General features: G+C 49.5%; 1 protein-coding gene across 4 annotated transcripts in view; it reads left to right on the forward strand.

Moving 5' to 3' along the window:
* The window catches only part of LOC102249504 (carcinoembryonic antigen-related cell adhesion molecule 6), a 68370-nt gene extending 50277 nt beyond the window's left edge, over nucleotides 1-18093 (forward strand). Inside the window, exons 1-10 of one of the 4 annotated variants that reach the window (XM_014531441.1) lie at nucleotides 5576-5782; nucleotides 6643-7002; nucleotides 11209-11487; nucleotides 12458-12712; nucleotides 14122-14400; nucleotides 15824-15944; nucleotides 16899-16951; nucleotides 17278-17309; nucleotides 17731-17772; nucleotides 18013-18093. In XM_014531441.1, the coding sequence (XP_014386927.1) occupies nucleotides 5719-5782; nucleotides 6643-7002; nucleotides 11209-11487; nucleotides 12458-12712; nucleotides 14122-14400; nucleotides 15824-15944; nucleotides 16899-16951; nucleotides 17278-17309; nucleotides 17731-17772; nucleotides 18013-18078 (1551 nt within the window). In that variant the 5' untranslated portion in view covers nucleotides 5576-5718 and the 3' untranslated portion in view covers nucleotides 18079-18093. Of the gene's footprint in view, nucleotides 1-5575; nucleotides 5783-6642; nucleotides 7003-11208; nucleotides 11488-12457; nucleotides 12713-14121; nucleotides 14401-14498; nucleotides 14633-15823; nucleotides 15945-16898; nucleotides 16952-17277; nucleotides 17310-17730; nucleotides 17773-18012 lie in introns of those variants that run through there. The other 3 variants (XM_005883909.2, XM_014531439.1, XM_014531440.1) reach the window with 3 other exon arrangements.
* The last annotated feature ends 642 nt before the right edge of the window (nucleotides 18094-18735 follow it).

Below are 18735 nucleotides of genomic sequence, written 5' to 3' on the forward strand. Positions count from 1 at the left end.
TAATATATTTTATTGATTTTTTTACAGAGAGGAAGGGAGAGGGATAGAGAGTTAGAAACATCGATGAGAGAGAAACATCAATTGGCTGCCTCCTGCACCATGCCCCCCCCCCCACTTGTGATGTGCCCGCAACCAAGGTATATGCCCTTGAGACCCTTCAGTCTGCAGGTGATGCTCTATCCACCGAGCCAAACAGGTCAGGGTATAATTGTTACTTTTAATCTCTTAAGTGGCCTCAGGTCAAGGTGTTTTCCAATATGGTGTGTAGACTGTCTTCCCCCTAGGCAAGTCAAATGTCTATATGAGAAAGATGTCCTCCACTGAGGGAATGACTCAGCCGAGGAAACTTGGGGTGTCTGCCTTCTGAGCTCAATCCCTGAGTCCCCAGTCCTGGGTTCTACTCACACAGCTCCAGGCCACTTCATCTCCCTCTGCCAGAGCACAAGGTGGGTGGCGCTCAGGGAATTTGTGTGCATTGGCCCTTCAAGAGGATGCTCAAACTTTCAGCTGCCACTCCCTGACAGACAGACCCCACTGCTTTTCACAGCTAGATGTTCTGTGGATACCCTCCTCAGATTTGGTGCTCTCTGCTGGGGATCCCAGCTTTGGGATAAGATTCCAGAGTTCATAGTGGCAACCCCCCTCCCCACCGCCCACCCTAGCTGAGTTATCTCTCCAGGACTTCAGTTGCTGTCTGTGGACACCCCACCAGCCCTTTCACACCTCCGCCCCTCCTACCAGTCTCTATGCGGTCTCCACCTTCGGTCCTTGGGTATCAGGGTTCTCTCCTGTGAGTTTTCTGTTGATTATTCAGGAAGCCTTTCTAGGTATTTCAGTTGTAATTCTGGCTTGTAGAGATTTGTATTTTAAAATGGTCCAAACCAGAGTTCCTGATATTTGCATCTCAAAGGTCCTGGGACTTTGGATTTGGAAAGCCAATTATAGCATTTTGAGCTGAATAGCGGGATGTAAAATGATTTAGTGGGCTTTCATATTCTGGAGCCACACCTCTGACCTTGAAACACTGCATAGTAAAACAAGGAAGTACTTTAGTCCCTCAAGGATTGGCAAATGTTGGCAAAAGGACGAATTCATCCATTTTGAAATGTTTCTTTTTATTTGAGTATATTTTTCTCTGAAGTTCTGTAGCAATTACAGAGAGATCTAGTTTATAGGTGGCATATAGCTGAGTTCCATTTCTGACTCATAACTGCTTACAGGTATGGAAAAGACATATTGATGTAAGTAGGCCTCATTCTCCATTCACTTCCCTGGGAATGTGGTGAAAACAGGTCTAGCTGCAGGCAGGGTAGCATTAAACTTAATGGTGCCATTAATCTGGCCAAACCTCTTCATTGTTCACTTTATAGTGGGGCCAGGCTATATTTGCAAAAGAAGATTAGCATTTTTTTTTCTTCTTGAGGGATCCCGAGTCAAATTTCTCCCAATTGAAGCATTTGTACCCCAAAAGAAAAGGGGACTCTCAAGGCACTGTGGCCTGGTTCCCCATCTACAGAGGCATGTGTAGCAAGCCGAGGTTAGGCCTCTCTACAAGTCTCTGGGCTATTTGGGCGGGTCTCCTGTTAAGCATTCTCTGACTCTCATAGAAGTTAATAATGAAAAGATGGTTAGCAAAGATTTGGTCAGTCTCAAGATTAGTTTCCTCTTGGAGAGTACCTTAAAATCATCATTTTCCCTTTTTGGTTCAGAATCTGTTCCATTTAGTTCTGAATACATATTAGCTTTTTGGGGGGTAGTGGGGGAAGACATGTGGGCATCACTAATTTTAAAATCTCTATCAGGTGAATTGGGACCGAATTGACCAGTAAAATATGTTGCCACTTAACATGCCCTAATTGAAAGGAAACAGGTTCTGATTTTAAAACAGTCATTGGTTGCTTAGATACCTCTACCATTTCTACAGATGCTTTACTCTGAGGGAGAGGGAAACATAGATGGGTAAAGTTAAGTACAGATAAAGTAGCCCCAATAACTCCAAGGGCCTTAGTAACGTCCCTTTTTAAGATAATTTCAATTTCTCCTAAAATATTAGTAAGGAGAAGGGGGAAATACCCTCTCATAGTCCTGGAGCAGCCCTATGTTTGCTTCTGTTTCCTCTTTGTAAATCACACTTCAGGTTTTCTTTTTAAAACAGTCTTTCTCATGGTGACCTCGCTTTTTATTACAAAAGACTCCTCTCCGGTTGCACAGCTGACCTTATTTAGTAATCCTGTTGCCTTGCTCTCAGAAACCAGTGGCTGTATTAGTTGGAATAGGTCAGAATAGACAGGATTGTTCTAACAGTTAAATTTTTGTGAATCCATCACTGTCCCAGATAAAGTCGGGAACAATTGCTGGTTCCATTCTAGCTGAGACCAGCTTTTTCCAAAGGGAGTTGTTAGAATTCCTATTTCCATTTTCCTTCAAGTCAGTGGTAATAGAGGAGAGGGAAGGGGAAGGAAGAAGGGAGAGGAAAGGGCAAGTTCGGATAAGGAAGGTCAGAAAAAAAGGGGGGAAATGGGATGTAGGCATTTATTAACTTCAGAACAGTTCTGAGACAGTCTCTAAAATTTCTTATTAATTTCCTTCCTTTTATTAGAAGAATTATTTTTTCTGTGCTTCTCCTTAGAAGCTTCTAATTTCCAAATCAAGATATGCTTCCCATATAGTCATTCAGTTTCATTTCAGAGCCTACATTTTTCTAATTTCTGCATGCAAAATATTAATGTATATACTCCAAAACAACTGCATTTTGGCTATTTCTAAGTTGATAATTTCTAGTTAAATCTTCCCATTTCTGTAAAGCACTTGTAAGTAAAGGCTTCCTAACAGGAATATTAAATGAGGGCTGGGGTTTGGGAGCTTCTAGCCTTGGAGGAACAATTTGCCATGTTATTTTTTCTTTTTTTCTTTTGGATATCTGTAGTCTGAGCAAATCTCCAGGATATGTTATGTAGTGGGTCAAGTGTGACCTCAGTTTCTCTCCCAGCTGTCTGAAACAACAGGAAGGGTTCGGGCGCAGGCAGACCAAGCCTTAGGATGGCCCATAGACAAGCCAGTTAGTTAATTACAATTGAGCTGGGCCTTCCCTATGGGGCTCCTGCACTGACACCTCCACAAAGATTCTTAGTCACATATGAATAACCAAGAATTGGACTGCAGGGAGGATGTGCCCCTATATCTTATGAGCTGAAGAGTTCAGCTCATTTATACAGCCAAGGTTTTTTGCTCAGACTCTCAGAAAGCAATTCTAATTAAAAAGCCAAAATCAAAACCAGCCACCCTTTTTTTTCCTCCAGTCTCACCTTAGCCTGAGTTCTGTCAACCCTTAACTTTAATTCCACCTCAAGGATTGTAAGACACAGCTCAAATAAAGTCAGACCCTCAAACAAAAGTAAGGGAAGGTCCTGCATCCAAAAGACAACTCACCCAGGTTCACCCAATGGAAGGGGAACCAGCGGGCTCAATGGGGCCTTTGCTGGATCCTAGAAACAAGTCCGGGTCTGCTGAAAGGTTCTGGGTGAGCTTCTTTGGAATCCTGCCAAGAATACACCAATAATGTTAACTTAAAAACATTCAAACCTGTAAAGAATTTGTGTGAGTTTATTTAAGCCAAAATGTCAACAATTGCCAAGAAGCACTATCTCAAGGAATTGGGATAGTGCTCCAGAGAATAGAGGTTTTTTCATCTATTTTCATACATTGCAATCACAGGAGGGTCCTAGGTGGGTTACATGAAATCCATTGGTGAAAGATTAGAGAGGCGGGAGAAAGCAAAGTGGGGAAACCTTGGGGGTTGGATAAAAAGTAAAATGATAGACACATACTTAGATGGGTGCAGGAAAGTTAATAGTCAACAACTAACATGATAACAATAACAATGAAAGAATTTGTGGTATCTGTCCTGGCCCCAGGCTCATTAGGTTGTGCCCCCAAGGGGTGGGAAAAAGAGAAGTTACAAGTTACCCAGACATTTCAAGGATATGTCATCATAGATGCAAAAAGACAGATAGGCTCAGTTAAGGTAACGGTTGACCTTGTCAGTGAAGATACCAATCTAGGATGTAACTACCCACCATAACTGCTTTTAGTTAAAGTTTAATTTCAGACCATCCTTTGTGATTACTTTAGGTCTCTGAGTTTGCAAGACCGCCATGCAGGCCTCCCCTGAGCTCCTCAGGTTAACATGTGGCCCCTTTCATCCACATGAGTTAGAATCTGCATTTTTAGCAGGACCTGCAGACCCTCCCTGTGCACAGGAGAGGGGCAGGGGAGTCCCCATTTCCACATCACGGCGTCTCATTCTGGCTGGGCATCCACCTTAGCTGGGCAGTTGCCGAAGCAGCATTTATAAGATGTCCCCTGGGCATTGAAATCTTTACAAAGTTTCATAGATGATACCATACACAATGGGGTGGCATCCCTGAATTCCATGTCATCCCAGGCTTCTGCTCTGAACATAAGAGCCAAATGGGGATGAGAGAAGGCGGTGGGAAGGCTACTGTGCACTCCACACAGAGCTGTGGGAGACGCCCTGGATACATATACCCCAAGCTTCTGCTTGTCCAATTGTGAGTGGTGGCATGGAACCAGGTGTTAACCTGCAGAGTTAGATGGGATCTCAGTTCAGCAACCTCGGTTCTTGAGTTCAGCTAAGAGAAGAATTCAGAGTCAAGAGCTCAAATTATAAGAGAGAGTTTATTTAGAAAGTTATAGAGGTAGAAGAAGTGAGCTGTAGAAGAAATGAGCTCAGAAACTAGTTACAGCGGCAAAAGAAGGACCCATGGAGCTTAGGAGAAAGAAAACAAAGATAAGAGCCTTGAGGAAAGAAGGAGTGGGGACAGCCACCATGTGTTCCAGAGAGAAAGAGTCGCACTGGGTCCTACTTCTTCAGGGTAGTTATCTGGAGGGCTCAGAGGAGGATCCCAATAAAATATTCATCAGCTTTCCAGGTGTGTCCTTTAGGGTTGAAGGTCATCAGTCAATGCAGTAGATCCTGATGTCAGCTATGTCCTGACTCATCTGATTTTGCTGATGTATTTGATGCCAGTCAGAACTTCATTGTCCTGGGGGCTTAATGCTGAAGGGCTATTTTTAGGTCCTCTGGTTTCTTCCCCCTCGTAGGGCATCTACCCCACATGGCTAACAACATGCCAAGGGAGGAAAGGTCAGGGGAGGGCCTGAACCACATGACCAGTGATATGAAAGGTCAGAGGGTCTAAACTGCAAAACCAGAATATGGTCAGGAAAGAAAGGTTACCCAGGGGGCAAGGACCCAGTCCAGTTTTGCACATTGCTAGGTAACCAGGGATTTCCATTCTGGTGACCTTCCCTACTGGCCTATTGTCCTACTCTGCTCAGGCCTAACTGCCTACTACACAAGCAAGGTGTGTGTGTGTGTGTGTGTGTGTGTGTGTGTGTGTGTGTGTGTACATAGGGAAGAGTCACTGTGGAAAAAGGTAGAAGCCTGAGCAGTTACAGGGAAAGCAAATGTAGAGGAAAGAAAAGGGGAGGCAGGAATAATGGGAGGGCAGAAAGGAACCTGGGTACAGACCCCGCCCCTGGCCCATGTGACCAGGGAAGTGATCTTGGCCCAGGAGGAGGCTCAGTGCACAGGGAGGAGGAACAACACATCCCACCCACCAGGACAGTGGTGCTTGTGAGCATTTCTGGAATCCAAGCTCTTCCTACAGAGGGAGGGACAGAGCAGCAGACACCATGGAGTCCCCCTTAGCCCCTGCTCACAGAGAACTTGTCCCCTGGCAGGGGCTCCTGCTGGCTGGTGAGAGGGGACAACTACCTGGTGGTGGGTGGGAGGAGGAGAGGCACAGGCTAGCTGGGGACTCCTGGGGAGCACAGGCTCTCAGAGAAAACAAGAGGTAGGGGGCAGGCTTCTGTTTGGACTTGAGGGGAGAAGACAGGGGAGCAGAGTAGGATGGGGGAGGGGACTCAGAAACAGGAAAATGATGTGGAAAAGATGGGGGGCAGGAAAACCTCAATGGCTGCTCATTTCCCAACTTACTCTTTACTGAGAGTTGAATGCTGAAAACTTTTGATAATAACAATTTATGTGAGGAGATAAGAAATGTACCCGGGGCACTAAACATTGTCCTTACCACCAAGCTCAGAAATGGGCAGTTACATCCCCAGAGGTGTAGGACCCTGCAACACTCACTCATTCACCCACAGGTACTTGCAGCCTGTTGCAGGCACTGGGGTGCAACAAGATCAGACAAGCCCTTTCCCCATGAAGCTCATGGTCTAAAGGGAGGACACAGACAAGAGAAGATCTAGATGTGATGTCAGGTACCCACAAGTGCCATGCAGGGAACAGCCCAGGCACAGGTTAGAAAGTGAAGACAGAGGTCTTTAGAGGAGGTGATCAGGGAAGAGGTCTCCCAAGGACACCCTTGAGTGTCAGCAGGGGTCTGAGGGCAGACACCTGGCTAACAGTATTCAAAACAAAGGAAATAGGTCAGAGGTGCTGAAGTATTGGTGGCCATGATGCTGAACTTGACCACAGGAGACACACACACACACACCAAGGCTGATAGATGAAGAGACCTGCTCAGGACCCAGGGCTCATCTCTCCATCCCAATACATAGCTCCAAATATTGATCAATTTCTCTCTTCCCTCCTAGCCTCACTCTTAACCTTCTGGAGCCTGCCCACCACTGCCCAGCTCACTATTGAATCAGTGCCGCCCAACGCTGCTGAAGGGAAGGATGTGCTTCTCCGTGTCCACAATCTGCCTGGGAATCTATTCGGCTATGCCTGGTACAAAGGGGAAATAGTGGACACCAGCCGTCGAATCATATCATATGTAATAGACACTCAAACAACTACCCTCGGGCCTGCAAACAGTGGTAGAGAGACAATATACCCCAATGGGTCCCTCCTGTTCCAGAATGTCACCCTGGAGGACACAGGATACTACACCCTAGAAACCATAGAAAAAGATCTTCACAGCAAACGAGTAACTGCACAGCTCCGTGTATACCGTGAGTGATTGCTCTCTGACCTCTGGGTGTTGGGTGGAGAACTCTACTTCACACACAGGACTGACAGTCCTGGACTCTGCCTCGATCCCCCTTTGCATCATCTCCCAGGTTGGGTTTGGCCATTTAGTGCAGGACACACAGAGTGGACACAAAATTCCTTAGATTAGAGTTCCCTTCACAGATTCCAGCCCTGCAGACATTCTCCACAGAGAGAAGTCTGATGGGAGTGACTCAGCAGAAGGAGACTCAATAGAGTCTCAGTCCAGTCCCTAGCCCCTCCCCATGACCATGATACTGAGAAAACCCTGCAGAGCTTGGTCACACCCTGGCCTGAGGGGCCCCTAGAACCCTCACAGAGGGAACCCCTCCCAGACCCCTGTCCCAGGGTTCCTGACTCCAAGGAACCTGGGGAGCCTGTGTCAGGTTGGGTTTGACCTCCTGGAAAGGCTGGGTGGGAGCAGTGGCTCTACTCCTGCTCACCAGCCAGGGCTCAGCCCCGAGAACCACATCAGGACAGAGCCTATTCCTTCACCTAAGGCGGTGTCAGGAGAGCACAGATAGACACAATACCCCGTTTCATTAACTGACTCTTCTGAGGGACTTAGGAGACTCTGGAGGGAGGTCAGGTCTCCAGGAAGGAACGGAGGAGAGAAGATGCTCCTTACAGCTCCTCATCCACCAGGGGTCAGCCCAGGAATTCTCTCTCATGGAGGCAAATAATGGTAGTGGCCATTTAAGTCAGTGTCTCCTCTATACTGGGCTTGAGCTCTGACTCCAGGGAACCTGGGGAGCCTGTGTCAGTTTGGGTTTGACCTCCTGGAAGGGCTGGGTGGAAGCAGTGGCTCTCCTTCTGCTCACCAGCCAGGGCTCAGCCCCAAGAGCCACATCAGGACAGGGACAGAGCCCAGTCCTTCACCTAAGGCAGTGTCAGGACAGCACAGATAGACAAAATACCCCGTATCATTAGCTGACTCTTCTAAGGGACTTAGGAGACTCTGGAGGAAGGTCAGGTCTCCAGGAAGGAACAGAGGAGAGAAGATGCTCCTGACAGCTCCTCATCAACGAGGGGTCAGGCCAGGAATTCTCTCATGGAGGCAAATAATGGTGGTGGCCATTTAAGTCAGTGTCTCCTCTATACTGAGCTTGAGCTCAAGTATTCAGGAATGTTTTAAGGTCAATTCACAGACAACATGGTAATCCAGAGTCCATTTACCATTTGTTCCGTTTTTATTCAGGGGAAACGGAGGCACAGTGTGATACAGTCACTGAATCAGGCTCACACAGACACAGCAAGGTCCTTATACAGCCACAGCCCATCCTCTCCTCCACCACGAGGGTCTTAGGTGTCTGTGGACCCTGAGAGCAGCCATTGGTTCAGTGCTTGTTCTTAGCAGTCCCCAGCTCAAGGTAGATTTTCTGGTCTGGTGATTAAGCAAATGGAGAATTACTTTTCACTCTAAAATCAATTACCTACAATAACATTCAGAGTCACTGCTGGGAAGGCCCAGGCCTCCCCCTCAGGTTACCCATCCACACCTCCCTGCACTGGACTTGAAACCACTTATTTGTTTCCTGCTGTGTTACTGTCACTCCCACTAGCTATGAAGGAAAGGACTTTGGCTTCTCACTCTCCACCCTACACCTGCTACCAGCTCAGGGGCCAGCACTCACTTGTTCTTTCATGAAGGAGGGAAGGAATGATGGTGAATGATGAATGAATGAATGAATGAATGATGCATAATCACTAGAGAGACTGGAACCTGGATGCAGAGTCCTAAAAGGAAAACCACTTGTTTGTTTCCTAATGAGTTGGTGTCACTCCCACTAACTATGAAGGGAAGGACTTTGCCTTCTCACTCTCCACCAGACACCTGCTACCAGCTCAGGGACCAGCACTCACTTGTTCTCTCATGAAGGAGGGAAGGAATGATGGTGAATGATGAATGAATGAATGAATGAATGAATGAGTGAATGATGCATAATTGCTAGAGAGACTGGAACCTGGATGTAGAGTCCTGAAAGGTTTTGGCCACACCTGTTTCCTGTCCCTACAGGTGTTAAGAGCCATGTTCATCCCTCTGACCACCTGTCCCTGAAGCCCCCAGAGGAACCAAGTCCCTTGGTGACTGTGGGGCTGTTCCACTGTGGGAAGGATTTCCAGGCTGCACTGCTCCTGCCCCGGGGGCAGCTGTGGGCTCTTGGTCCCTGGGGTCTTTGAAGTCACTCGTAACCCCCACTGCCCACCAAGGACATTCTGCCTCTATCTGCTCCTTCTGTGTCCCTTATCTGCCTCCTCCTTCACTCCAGGCACACTTCCCTGCTCTGCTCTGCTTCCCCCACTGTGCAGATTGTCCTGCTAACACCTGTGTCCAGGCCCACCCTCCCGGGCAATAAGAGAGGACACAGAAATCAGTGGGAGCAGCCGCCCTGGCTCCATCATGAGCCAGTTTCCCAGGTCACCAGGAGAAAGAGCTTCTGCTGGGCCCCCATTCAGGGCTCCTTCCCCCCATGAGGCCAACAATAGGAACAGGCCACATGACAGGGGCATGTAAACCATTGACCTACTCTCTATATGACTCAACCAGGGAATCAAAGATAGAAGAACATATCTCAGTCCCCAAAGCTCAGGGGCTCACTTCACCCCTGACTCGTGACTCACACCCTTGTCCTGGTGTGAGGCTCCCATTCCTCTCACTGGCTCCTGAGACCTTCCCAAGGTGGGCCTGGTGACCCTGCACCATCTGACTGGTTCACTGCCTATTTCACACACGTGTGTCCTCGTGACGACACCTTGACCACAAGGTGGGATCCTCTCAGACTGTGAGATCCACCAGCCACTCTCCTTTCTCTTAGATGCTGCCCAATTTGAATGAATTTGACTAAAGTACAGTTGTTTCCTGAGTTAGAAGGAAAAGGAAGAGCACATGCCACAGGCCCATGTGGGGGCTCCTCCCCACCTGCCTGACTGTCCATAGAAGCAGGGAGGGACCGTCTCCCTAACTTTACTAACATGGCACATGTCCTTTCTCCCAATCTGGTGTCATCCCTCCCTTTATACAGCAGAGACACCTGGACTCAGCCCTCCACCCCACCCCCGTCACTTCTGTTCTCTTTGCAGGACTCACCTTCTCTCTATCCCAGGGAGTCCCTGATTTCAAACCCACTGTGACATCTTCCTTTGGTCACAGTGTGACCTGGTTGGACCGCAGAACTTGGTCTATGACCTTTGTGCTCTCTAAACAGAAATTACTCCAAAACTGGCATTAGAACTTCGGGGCATGAGTGATTTTCACATATTTTTTCACAATTTAACTCAAAAACTATCTCATAACTGCCAAACACAAATGGACTATGAGGGCCATATCTTCAACAAGTTCATGCTCCCCCACCTTCCACAAGCCCCCCTTCTGTACGTGCTACTGTCTGCGTGTTGAGGGAGGATCCCTGCCCTCTGCAGTGGCAGAAAGGACATTAAAGACCAAGGGCAGAGAGCATGGCTCTGCTGCCACCGCTAGCCAGCTCCGGCCGTCCCTCACTCTTTTCTAAATCATTCCTGGACTCTGCTCTGCTCTGCCCTTTCTGGGGTCACTGTCTCATGTCAATCATCAGTGACTCCTGGGCAGACGGCCACTCATGGCCCTGCAGCCTGAGTACTAAACTGACCTCCAGACTTGTTTCTGGTCTCCCGTGTATTGTTTCTGCTCTGACACCCAGTTCCAGGCCACCTGCCCAGTCTTCTCAGGGTTTAACGACTATAGGGTGGCCCATCATTACTCATCTCTAGGTTAACCCTGGAATGTGAGGCTTTAGTGAAAACATATGTCGACCCAGCAATGTAGGTCTGTGTAGCTGGAGGGGACTCGTCACCTGCACATTCCTGGTGAGACCCAAGGTCAGCCAGGCAGTCAGCTGGTCAGTGAGGAGCCAGGACAGGTGCCGGGTGGTCTCTGACTCCCAGTCCTGTGTCTCTGTGACCAAACCCTGATAGTTGTCTGACACCTGAGAAAGTCTGTGCTTTTTCTCCCAGACATAGAGCAGGCGGCCTTGCAATCTCCGAGCGCTGAGCTCCTCATGCATTTGTTTGTCTTGTGATGTACAGACCTTCCTTATTTCTTTAAAAACTCAAGTTGCCTGAGAGGCACCAATTCTGATTGAAGAAGCCTTGGGAGGACTAAATGGGCAATGTTCTCTCTGTTATCTGCACAGCGGAGTTACCTAAACCCAACATCACAAGCAACAACTCCCTCCCCGAGGAGCACAAGGACCCAGTCAGGTTAACGTGTGAATCTCAGGTTCAGGACACCACCTACCTGTGGTTGATCAGCAATCAGAGTCTCCCGGCCAGTGTCAGGCTGCAGCTGTCCAAGGACAACAGGACTCTCACTTTACTCCCTGTCACAAGGAATGACACAGGACCCTATGAGTGTGAAATCCGGAACCCCGTGAGTGCTGGCTGCAGTGACCTTTTCACCCTGAATGTTGTCTGTGAGTAACTTCAGTCCCTGCCTGGGCCAGGCTGCCCACCCAATCCACACTGCCAGAGGCCAGGCTATATCCCTCTCTCACAGGTCCACATACACAGACCCCCACTCTGAACACCCAGGGTGACCATAACTTCCTATACCAGGCACATCTGGGCAGACTTGGCCTTGAGCCAAGGCTGAGAGGGGACAGGATATTCCTAATTGGAGAGGCTCAGGGTTAACAAGCTTTCATGGGACAAACAGGTTAATGTCTCAGACTCAGGGTCAGCGAACACAGGGGGCTATGGGTGGGACCTTTTAAAACTGTTGGGGTCCAACCCCAACAGGTCCAGGGGTCCCCAAAGGTGTGGATGGAGTCGGCGAAGAAGGAATGACACGGAGACAGCGTTCAGTTGATCAGCAGCCTAGCCAGGATCTCCAGCCAAGTTCTGGTTAGGATCTCCAGCCAAGTTCTGGTTAGGATCTGATGTTTATTGTCTTGTTACATCTGTATTTATACCAGTTGATTTTAATCCTGTCAATTTCTATTGCAAAGGTTAGGGCGTTTCTTATCTCCATTCCAGGGAGTAAAGATTATGTAGCTTAAGCGTGATTGTTTGTAGTTAAAGTGATTAACTACCCGCCTGGCACTTAGTTAAGGGGTTGTATCCCCTCCCTAACCTCAGGGGAAAATCCCCACCTGGGGAAACAACCTTTCTCGGAGAGGTGACCTTGGTTAAAACACATGGCGCTAAGGAGAGCAAACATATTAAGAACAATATGCTATATATGCCAGGTCCCTTGAAACATATGCTGTGCAGATGTTTCTTTCCTGCAGCGACTGTGTCAAGCAGCAAGGATGGACCGGCTTCTGGCATAAAACCAGGCTGTGACCCAGTTAGAGGGAGAGTGTGGCCCTTACACAGACCAGGACCTTCCCCTTCCCTCTGATTTCATCATTCTTCAATCAGAATTTATTCTCCTTGCTCTACATGGCCAAGACACCCCCACCATTTCCCCCTTCGACTCCCATTATCTACGTGGGGCAAACCTCAACCTCTCCTGCCAGGCAGCCTCTAACCAGCCTGCACAGTATTCTTGGCTTGTCAATGGGAGGCCCCAGCAACCCACACAGGAGCTCTTTATCCTCAACATCACTGCACATGACAGTGGATCCTATTTCTGCCTCACCCATAACTCTGTCACTGGCCTCAATAAGACCATAATCAAGACTATCACAGTCTCTGGTAAGTGCCTCCTGGACCATTCGCACCAGGCTGTGGGGTGCAGGGCGGTCTGGTTTTCAGAAAAGAGCCTAGAGGCTGTTGTCTCCCACCCAGTGGCCATGGACACAAGCAAATCACAAAGTCTTCCCCAGCCCTCCCACTACATCTCTGTAGACTCTCCTCCCTTGCTCTTCTGATCTCTCATGGCAGAGCTGGTCCAGCCTAGGAACGTGTGGAGGGGGTTCTCTCAGTCCTGGAAAGAGTCAAGTGGTAGAGGGAGGGGGCTTCCCAGAGGGGAAAACAAGCATCCTCAAAGCAAAGTTGCTTCTTCTGTCACTAACACTTTCCTTCTGTGACCTCTTGTCTGTTACCTACTCCATGTGCTACAAAGAACATACAAGGCTTTGAACAAGCTCACCTCTTTTCCCAAAACTAAAGGAGGAAACCACCTCTGATGAGGGTTGAGCAGGTCAGACCCCTGCTCCCTGCTCTGATCCAGGCTCACCTGGTGACTGGCTGCTCTGTGCCCTCTGTGATGGGACAGGGGTCTGTGGTGAAGGTGCATGGGCGGCCTGTCCTCTGACTGGCCAAATCGTGTCACCCATCGACACCACGGCCTTCCTCAGAGCAGGCTGCATGGAAATGGGGAGAGAGTGAGCCACAGGGGAGACCCCTCTGAGCTGTGTCCTGGCTCTGAAGTCACCAGCTGTACAACACTGTGTGACACGAGCCTATGTGACATTCCTATGGAGAGCAGTGAATGGTGGTGTTTACTTGACAAGTAGGTAGATTCATGGGACAGTAGGAGCAGTTACACATGGTGTGTAGTTTACTGAAGACACTAAGAGTACCAGCCTGATGTTAAAACTGACTACTTCTCTCTAGGGACTTCCTTCTCCCTGAAATTCAATTCGAGGCCAGGAAGTGAAAGTCCTATTCACACTGAGAAATCCTTTAGATTGAAACTTCTGCAGGGCCTAAGGTCATGAAGACTGGCTGGGCTATATTCTCTAATAAATTATTTAACAAAAGGGAAAAGCCTTCCCATCTCTATGAATAGCCCCTATACTAGAAAGGGAGTGTGAGTATTTAGAAAATTAGAGAAAGGTCGGGGAAAGAGTCACACAAAAGTCAATGGGTGGAAAATGCCACCTGGTGATGAAGATGCTAAACACACCCTATAAGGCTCCTGGTGCTAATACCTCAGATAACCAGGGAGAGAGGTCAGGGGTCATCCTGAGGTGATCTGAAGGGCAGAGGGGAGGTATAGCCCTCTCCTTACAGACTGTCACCTGAACAAAGATCCTCACCCTGCAGAGGTCAGAGCCCTCCTCTGGTGACCTTTACAGAAATCGCTGTGGCCTGTGATTGGCTGACATCTCTGAGGAAGGAGCCCACTCTCAGTCAGTCACCTCCTCTGTTCTCCACAGAGCCCGTGGGGAAGCCCTCCATCCGAGCCAGCAATGCCACAGTCACAGAGCACAAGGACGCCGTGGTCCTGACCTGCCTCACAAATGACAGAGGGATCTCCATCCGGTGGCTCTTTGAGAACCAGAATCTCCTGCTCACGGACAGGATGAAGCTGTCCCAGGGCAACAGCACCCTCACCATAGACCCCGTCAGGAGGGAGGACGCTGGGGGTTATCAGTGTGAGGTCTTCAACCCCGTCAGTTCCAGCATAAGTGAGCCCCTCAGGTTGGATGTGCAATGTAAGTGACTCTCCACCTCTCTTACTTGCTATTTGTATATTTCACGGGCAGGGGGTGAGATGGATGAAAGCGAACCAGAGTCTCCTGCTCACGGACAGGATGAAGCTGTCCCGGGACAACAGCACCCTCACCATAGACCCCGTCAGGAGGGAGGACGCTGGGGATTATCAGTGTGAGGTCTTCAACCCTGTCAGATATGGCAAAAGTCACCACTTCAAGCTGGATGTGCAATGTAAGTGACCTTCCACCTCTCCCACTTCCCTTTGTATATTTCACAGGCAGGGGGGTGAGATGGATGAAAGCCTTGAGGAGTTGGGAGCCTCCTTCAGAGCCTATAGAGGACGTGTGTAAGGACCCCAGAATTAGTCTAATCTTATCATTGTCTCGGTTCTGTGAGTATAAGCTGTCTGACCACAGAGGAGGTTCTCACCCACCTGAGCCTCAGTTTCCTCACGTCTAAACTGGAATAAAACAGCAGGACCTAAACACCGTTGTTAAGATATTTAGCCCTAGCTGGCTTGCCTCAGTGGATAGGGCATCAGCCTTAGGACTGAATGGTCCCAGGTTCGGTACGGGCCAAGGGCACATGCCTGGGTTGCGGACTCGACCCCAGTGTGGGGCATGCAGGAGGCAGCCGATCAATGATTCTCTCTCATCATTGATGCCTCTCTCTCTCTCTCCTTCTCCCTTCCTCTCTGATATCAATAAAGAAATATATTTTTTTTAAAGATATTTATTGTGAGGTTAATGAGAATAAAGCCCTCAGACAGGGTCATGCTCAGTCAGGACTCAGTCAGTGTACCAATTATTATTGTTATTTTTATGAACGTTATTGTCAGTAGCTGTAAAGTCAAGCAGAACTCAGTGAAAATGTAGTTTATCACTCACCAGTTCTGTGACCTCCAGCCATTTATTAAGCACCTCCCATCCCTGATTCTGTTTGTGCTCGGTGGGGGTGACACCCCCGTCCCTCGTGGGGGTGGAAGGATCAGATGACATGAAGGTAGAGTGTTTCCCACCCTGTTGATCATCAAAAACACTCAGCACATTCTTATTACTCATCAGCTGTGAGTTGACAGGTAACATGCCCACTAAGACTGTCATAGTGATGGAAAAGAAGAAACAGGAGTAAGAGACAGAATATGTGAGAGAAAGAGGAGTTAAGAGGAGAATTACCAGGACATGGGAATAGTAGGTGTGAGAGTATGTGCAAAGGTAGAGCCAATGGAAGGTTTCAAATGTGCAAAACAGAGAATGATGCAACCGCCGGAAGTGGGGTGTCAGGAGGACTGACACTCCCAAACAGCACAGACTAGGTGGCAGTTCCTTCCTCCCTCACTAGGCCTCCCCCTGCAAGGCCCCTCCTGGTTTCCCCTGAATGGACTTGGGCCTTCACCCCTCCCCCTCTCCCTTCTCCTTTCAGCAGAACAAAATGACATGGGCTACTCTGTGGGGACCATCGTTGGCAGCGTGATCGGGGTCCTCGTCATGGTGGCTCTGGGGGCCTCCCTGGGCTATTTCCTGTACCTCAGGAGGATGAGGAGGTACCATGGCATTTCCTTCACCCTCACCCTAATCCTGTCCCCTGACCCAGGCTGACCCCCAGCAGAGCCCAGGCCAGGAGGACAAAGACCCCTTCCTCAGAGGGTTCTGGGCCGGCTCCCTGTGGCCTCCCAGCTTCCCCATGGATGCCCCTAACTCCCTCCATCCAGCTCCTCCCTCACCAGCTGCTGACAAGGGTGGTTTCCTCAACAGCTTCCTCACCTATAAATGAGGCACGATTAAGGAACTGTGCCCTCAGGATTGTCCTGGTTCCCCCCACACACCTGCAGGGGTGACAGCAGGTAGTAAGTGCTCAGTAAGGCACCTCCTGTTGCTAACCTAAGTCCACCCTCCCAGGTGAGGGGATGGGCTGCCTCAGGGTCTGAAAGTCCTCCTGGCCAAGGCCACAAAGCTGAGGGTGGAAGAGCCTGGACAGACAGGGTTGGGTCAAATGCCCCCACGAGGCCAATTTGGTAATCACAATCCTGATCTGTGAGACTGGAGGAGAGCAGAGCCTGTGGTGTGGTTTTTGCCTCTAGTTCAGGTGGATGGAGACAGGACAGGCCACTGTCACAGTGTAGCTCTATAGGCCTGAGGGGCGGGTCTGGCCACAGCAGGCACCACACTCATCCGGATGCTACATGAAGCTGGCACTGCTGCCCCCTGCGGCCTTGACCTTTCCACTAAGTCAGACCCTTGGGGTGGATTCCTGTCGTGGGTACTCAGTCCCTTCCCTGGTAACTCCTCCCAGACCCCCATCTGCCTGTGGGTTCTTCCCCTTGGGCCCGGGTCAGCCGTGGATCCTTAACACCTTGCCTCAGTTCCCCTCTCCTGGGCCCGTCCCCCCTGAACAGTGGAGAGAGGCCTCCACCCTCTGCTGGGAATGGAGACCCTCCTTGCCCCCTGTTGTGACACCAAAGCTCCCCTGCACCCCTCACAAGTCTGACCTTTCCCAGGGCCAGTGACTCCCATGGCCTCCGAGAGCACCCACCTCCAGCAGCCACCACTGGTGAGTGTCTGTTCAGCCTGGAGCCCCTGGGCTTGCCCCACAGTGTCCACTCCTGCCCTTGTCCCTCTGAACCTTCCCTGGGCTTCAAGGCAGATTCTCATCACCACTCTGCACAGGGGACCCCTAATCACCAGTCAACCCTGACCTGTAGACTGTCATGTGTCACCACCTATTCCTCACTGGACCCTGAAATGGCCAGAGGGTCTTGCCCTGAGAGATGACCTTTCATCCCTGGCTCTTGGGAGCTAAAGAACCACCCCCTCCTGGGAGAACAGGCCAAAGCTTCCTCCCCCCTGGGTGCTAATGCCTGCTGTCTCTGCTCCCAGGCCAGGGTCCCTCTGGAACCTCTGCCTTCCCGGTAAGTCCATTCCCTCCCTGTTCCCCCACCCAGAGCCTCAGCGACCCATGCTCAGGGCAGGGGCACCATCCAACCTCCCAACACAGCACAAACCCCCTTCCCCAGAACAGCCAGCACAAGAGGAGCCTTGAGTGGCCTAGAGGGGCCCCCAATCAGGGGTGGACCAGCCCTGCCCCATCCTGAGTCTGCCCTGGGCCCCTCGCTGGTCCTGAAGAGAATCCTGGAGTCCAGCATGGAGCAGAATGGGCACTGGGAACACCAGTCAGGGTCCCAGGCAAACAAGGGTGAGGGGGTGCAGTGTGGGCTGAAATTGGTGCTGGGCTACTAGGTGTGAAGACAGCTGCTCAGAAGGCAGAGTGTCAGTCCTGTGGAGAAAACCCTCCCTCCCTGTCCTCTGATGCCCTCTGTCCCCCCTACACAGGGCCTTTCACCCAACCCCAGGACAGCAGGCCCCATCTATGAGGTGAGTGTGGGTTATGAACATTCTGTCCTGCAGGTCCCAGGGGCCCCAGGATCTGCCCCCAGCCCAGCCCTGGCTGTGCTTCCAGGCTCAGGAAAGGGCAGCGAAAAATGAAAACAGAGGGTGGGAGGAGGGAGGTGCCCAGGGACAGACACCCCAGCACAGTCAGCCCCCATGGCGCCTGTGAAACACGGCACTTGTTCTGAGAAGGCTGCAGGGCTCAGAGATCTCTTTCTTTGACAGGAATTACTAAAGCCAAACACAGAGGTGTATGGCCAGATCATCCCCAGAGCAGACATGGCTTCTTAGTTCCTCCAGGACCTGAGACCCCAGACCCTGTGGGGGTCAGGAACGGATGGGGCCTGCACCAGAGAACCAGCTCTGAACATCAGGCTAAGCGAAATAAGCCAGTTGGAGAAAGATAAATATCACATGATCTCACTCTTTTGTGGAATATAATGAACAACATAAACTGATTAAGAAAAATAGAACCTGAAAAAAAATATATTTTAAAATATAAAGTAGTAATCCTGTTATTGGCAGATTTTTAATATTTTCTACAATTTTTGTGATATCATACTATGTTATACAGTTTTGATAACATTATTATACTTAAAATGCTTTTTTCTTGAAATATTAATGTTTATTGCATGTAAATTATTATACTTAAGATCGTTTTTTTGGAATAATTGATGTTTATGCATGTAACCTTATTATATTTAAAATAGTTTCTCTTGAGATAATAAAAATTAAAATAGCCCTGACTGGTTTGGCTCAGTGGATAGAGTGTCGGCCTGAGGACTGAAGGGTTCCAGGTTCGATTCCGGTCAAGGGCATGTACCTTGGTTGTGGGCACATCCCCAGTAGGGGGCGTGCAGGAGGCAGCTGATTGATGTTTCTCTCTCATCGATGTTTCTAACTCTCTATACCTCTCCCTTCCTTTCTGTAAAAAATCAATAAAATATA

This window comes from Myotis brandtii, unplaced genomic scaffold, assembly GCF_000412655.1.
Source record: "Myotis brandtii unplaced genomic scaffold, ASM41265v1 scaffold803, whole genome shotgun sequence".
NCBI classification, from domain to species: Eukaryota; Metazoa; Chordata; class Mammalia; order Chiroptera; family Vespertilionidae; genus Myotis; species Myotis brandtii.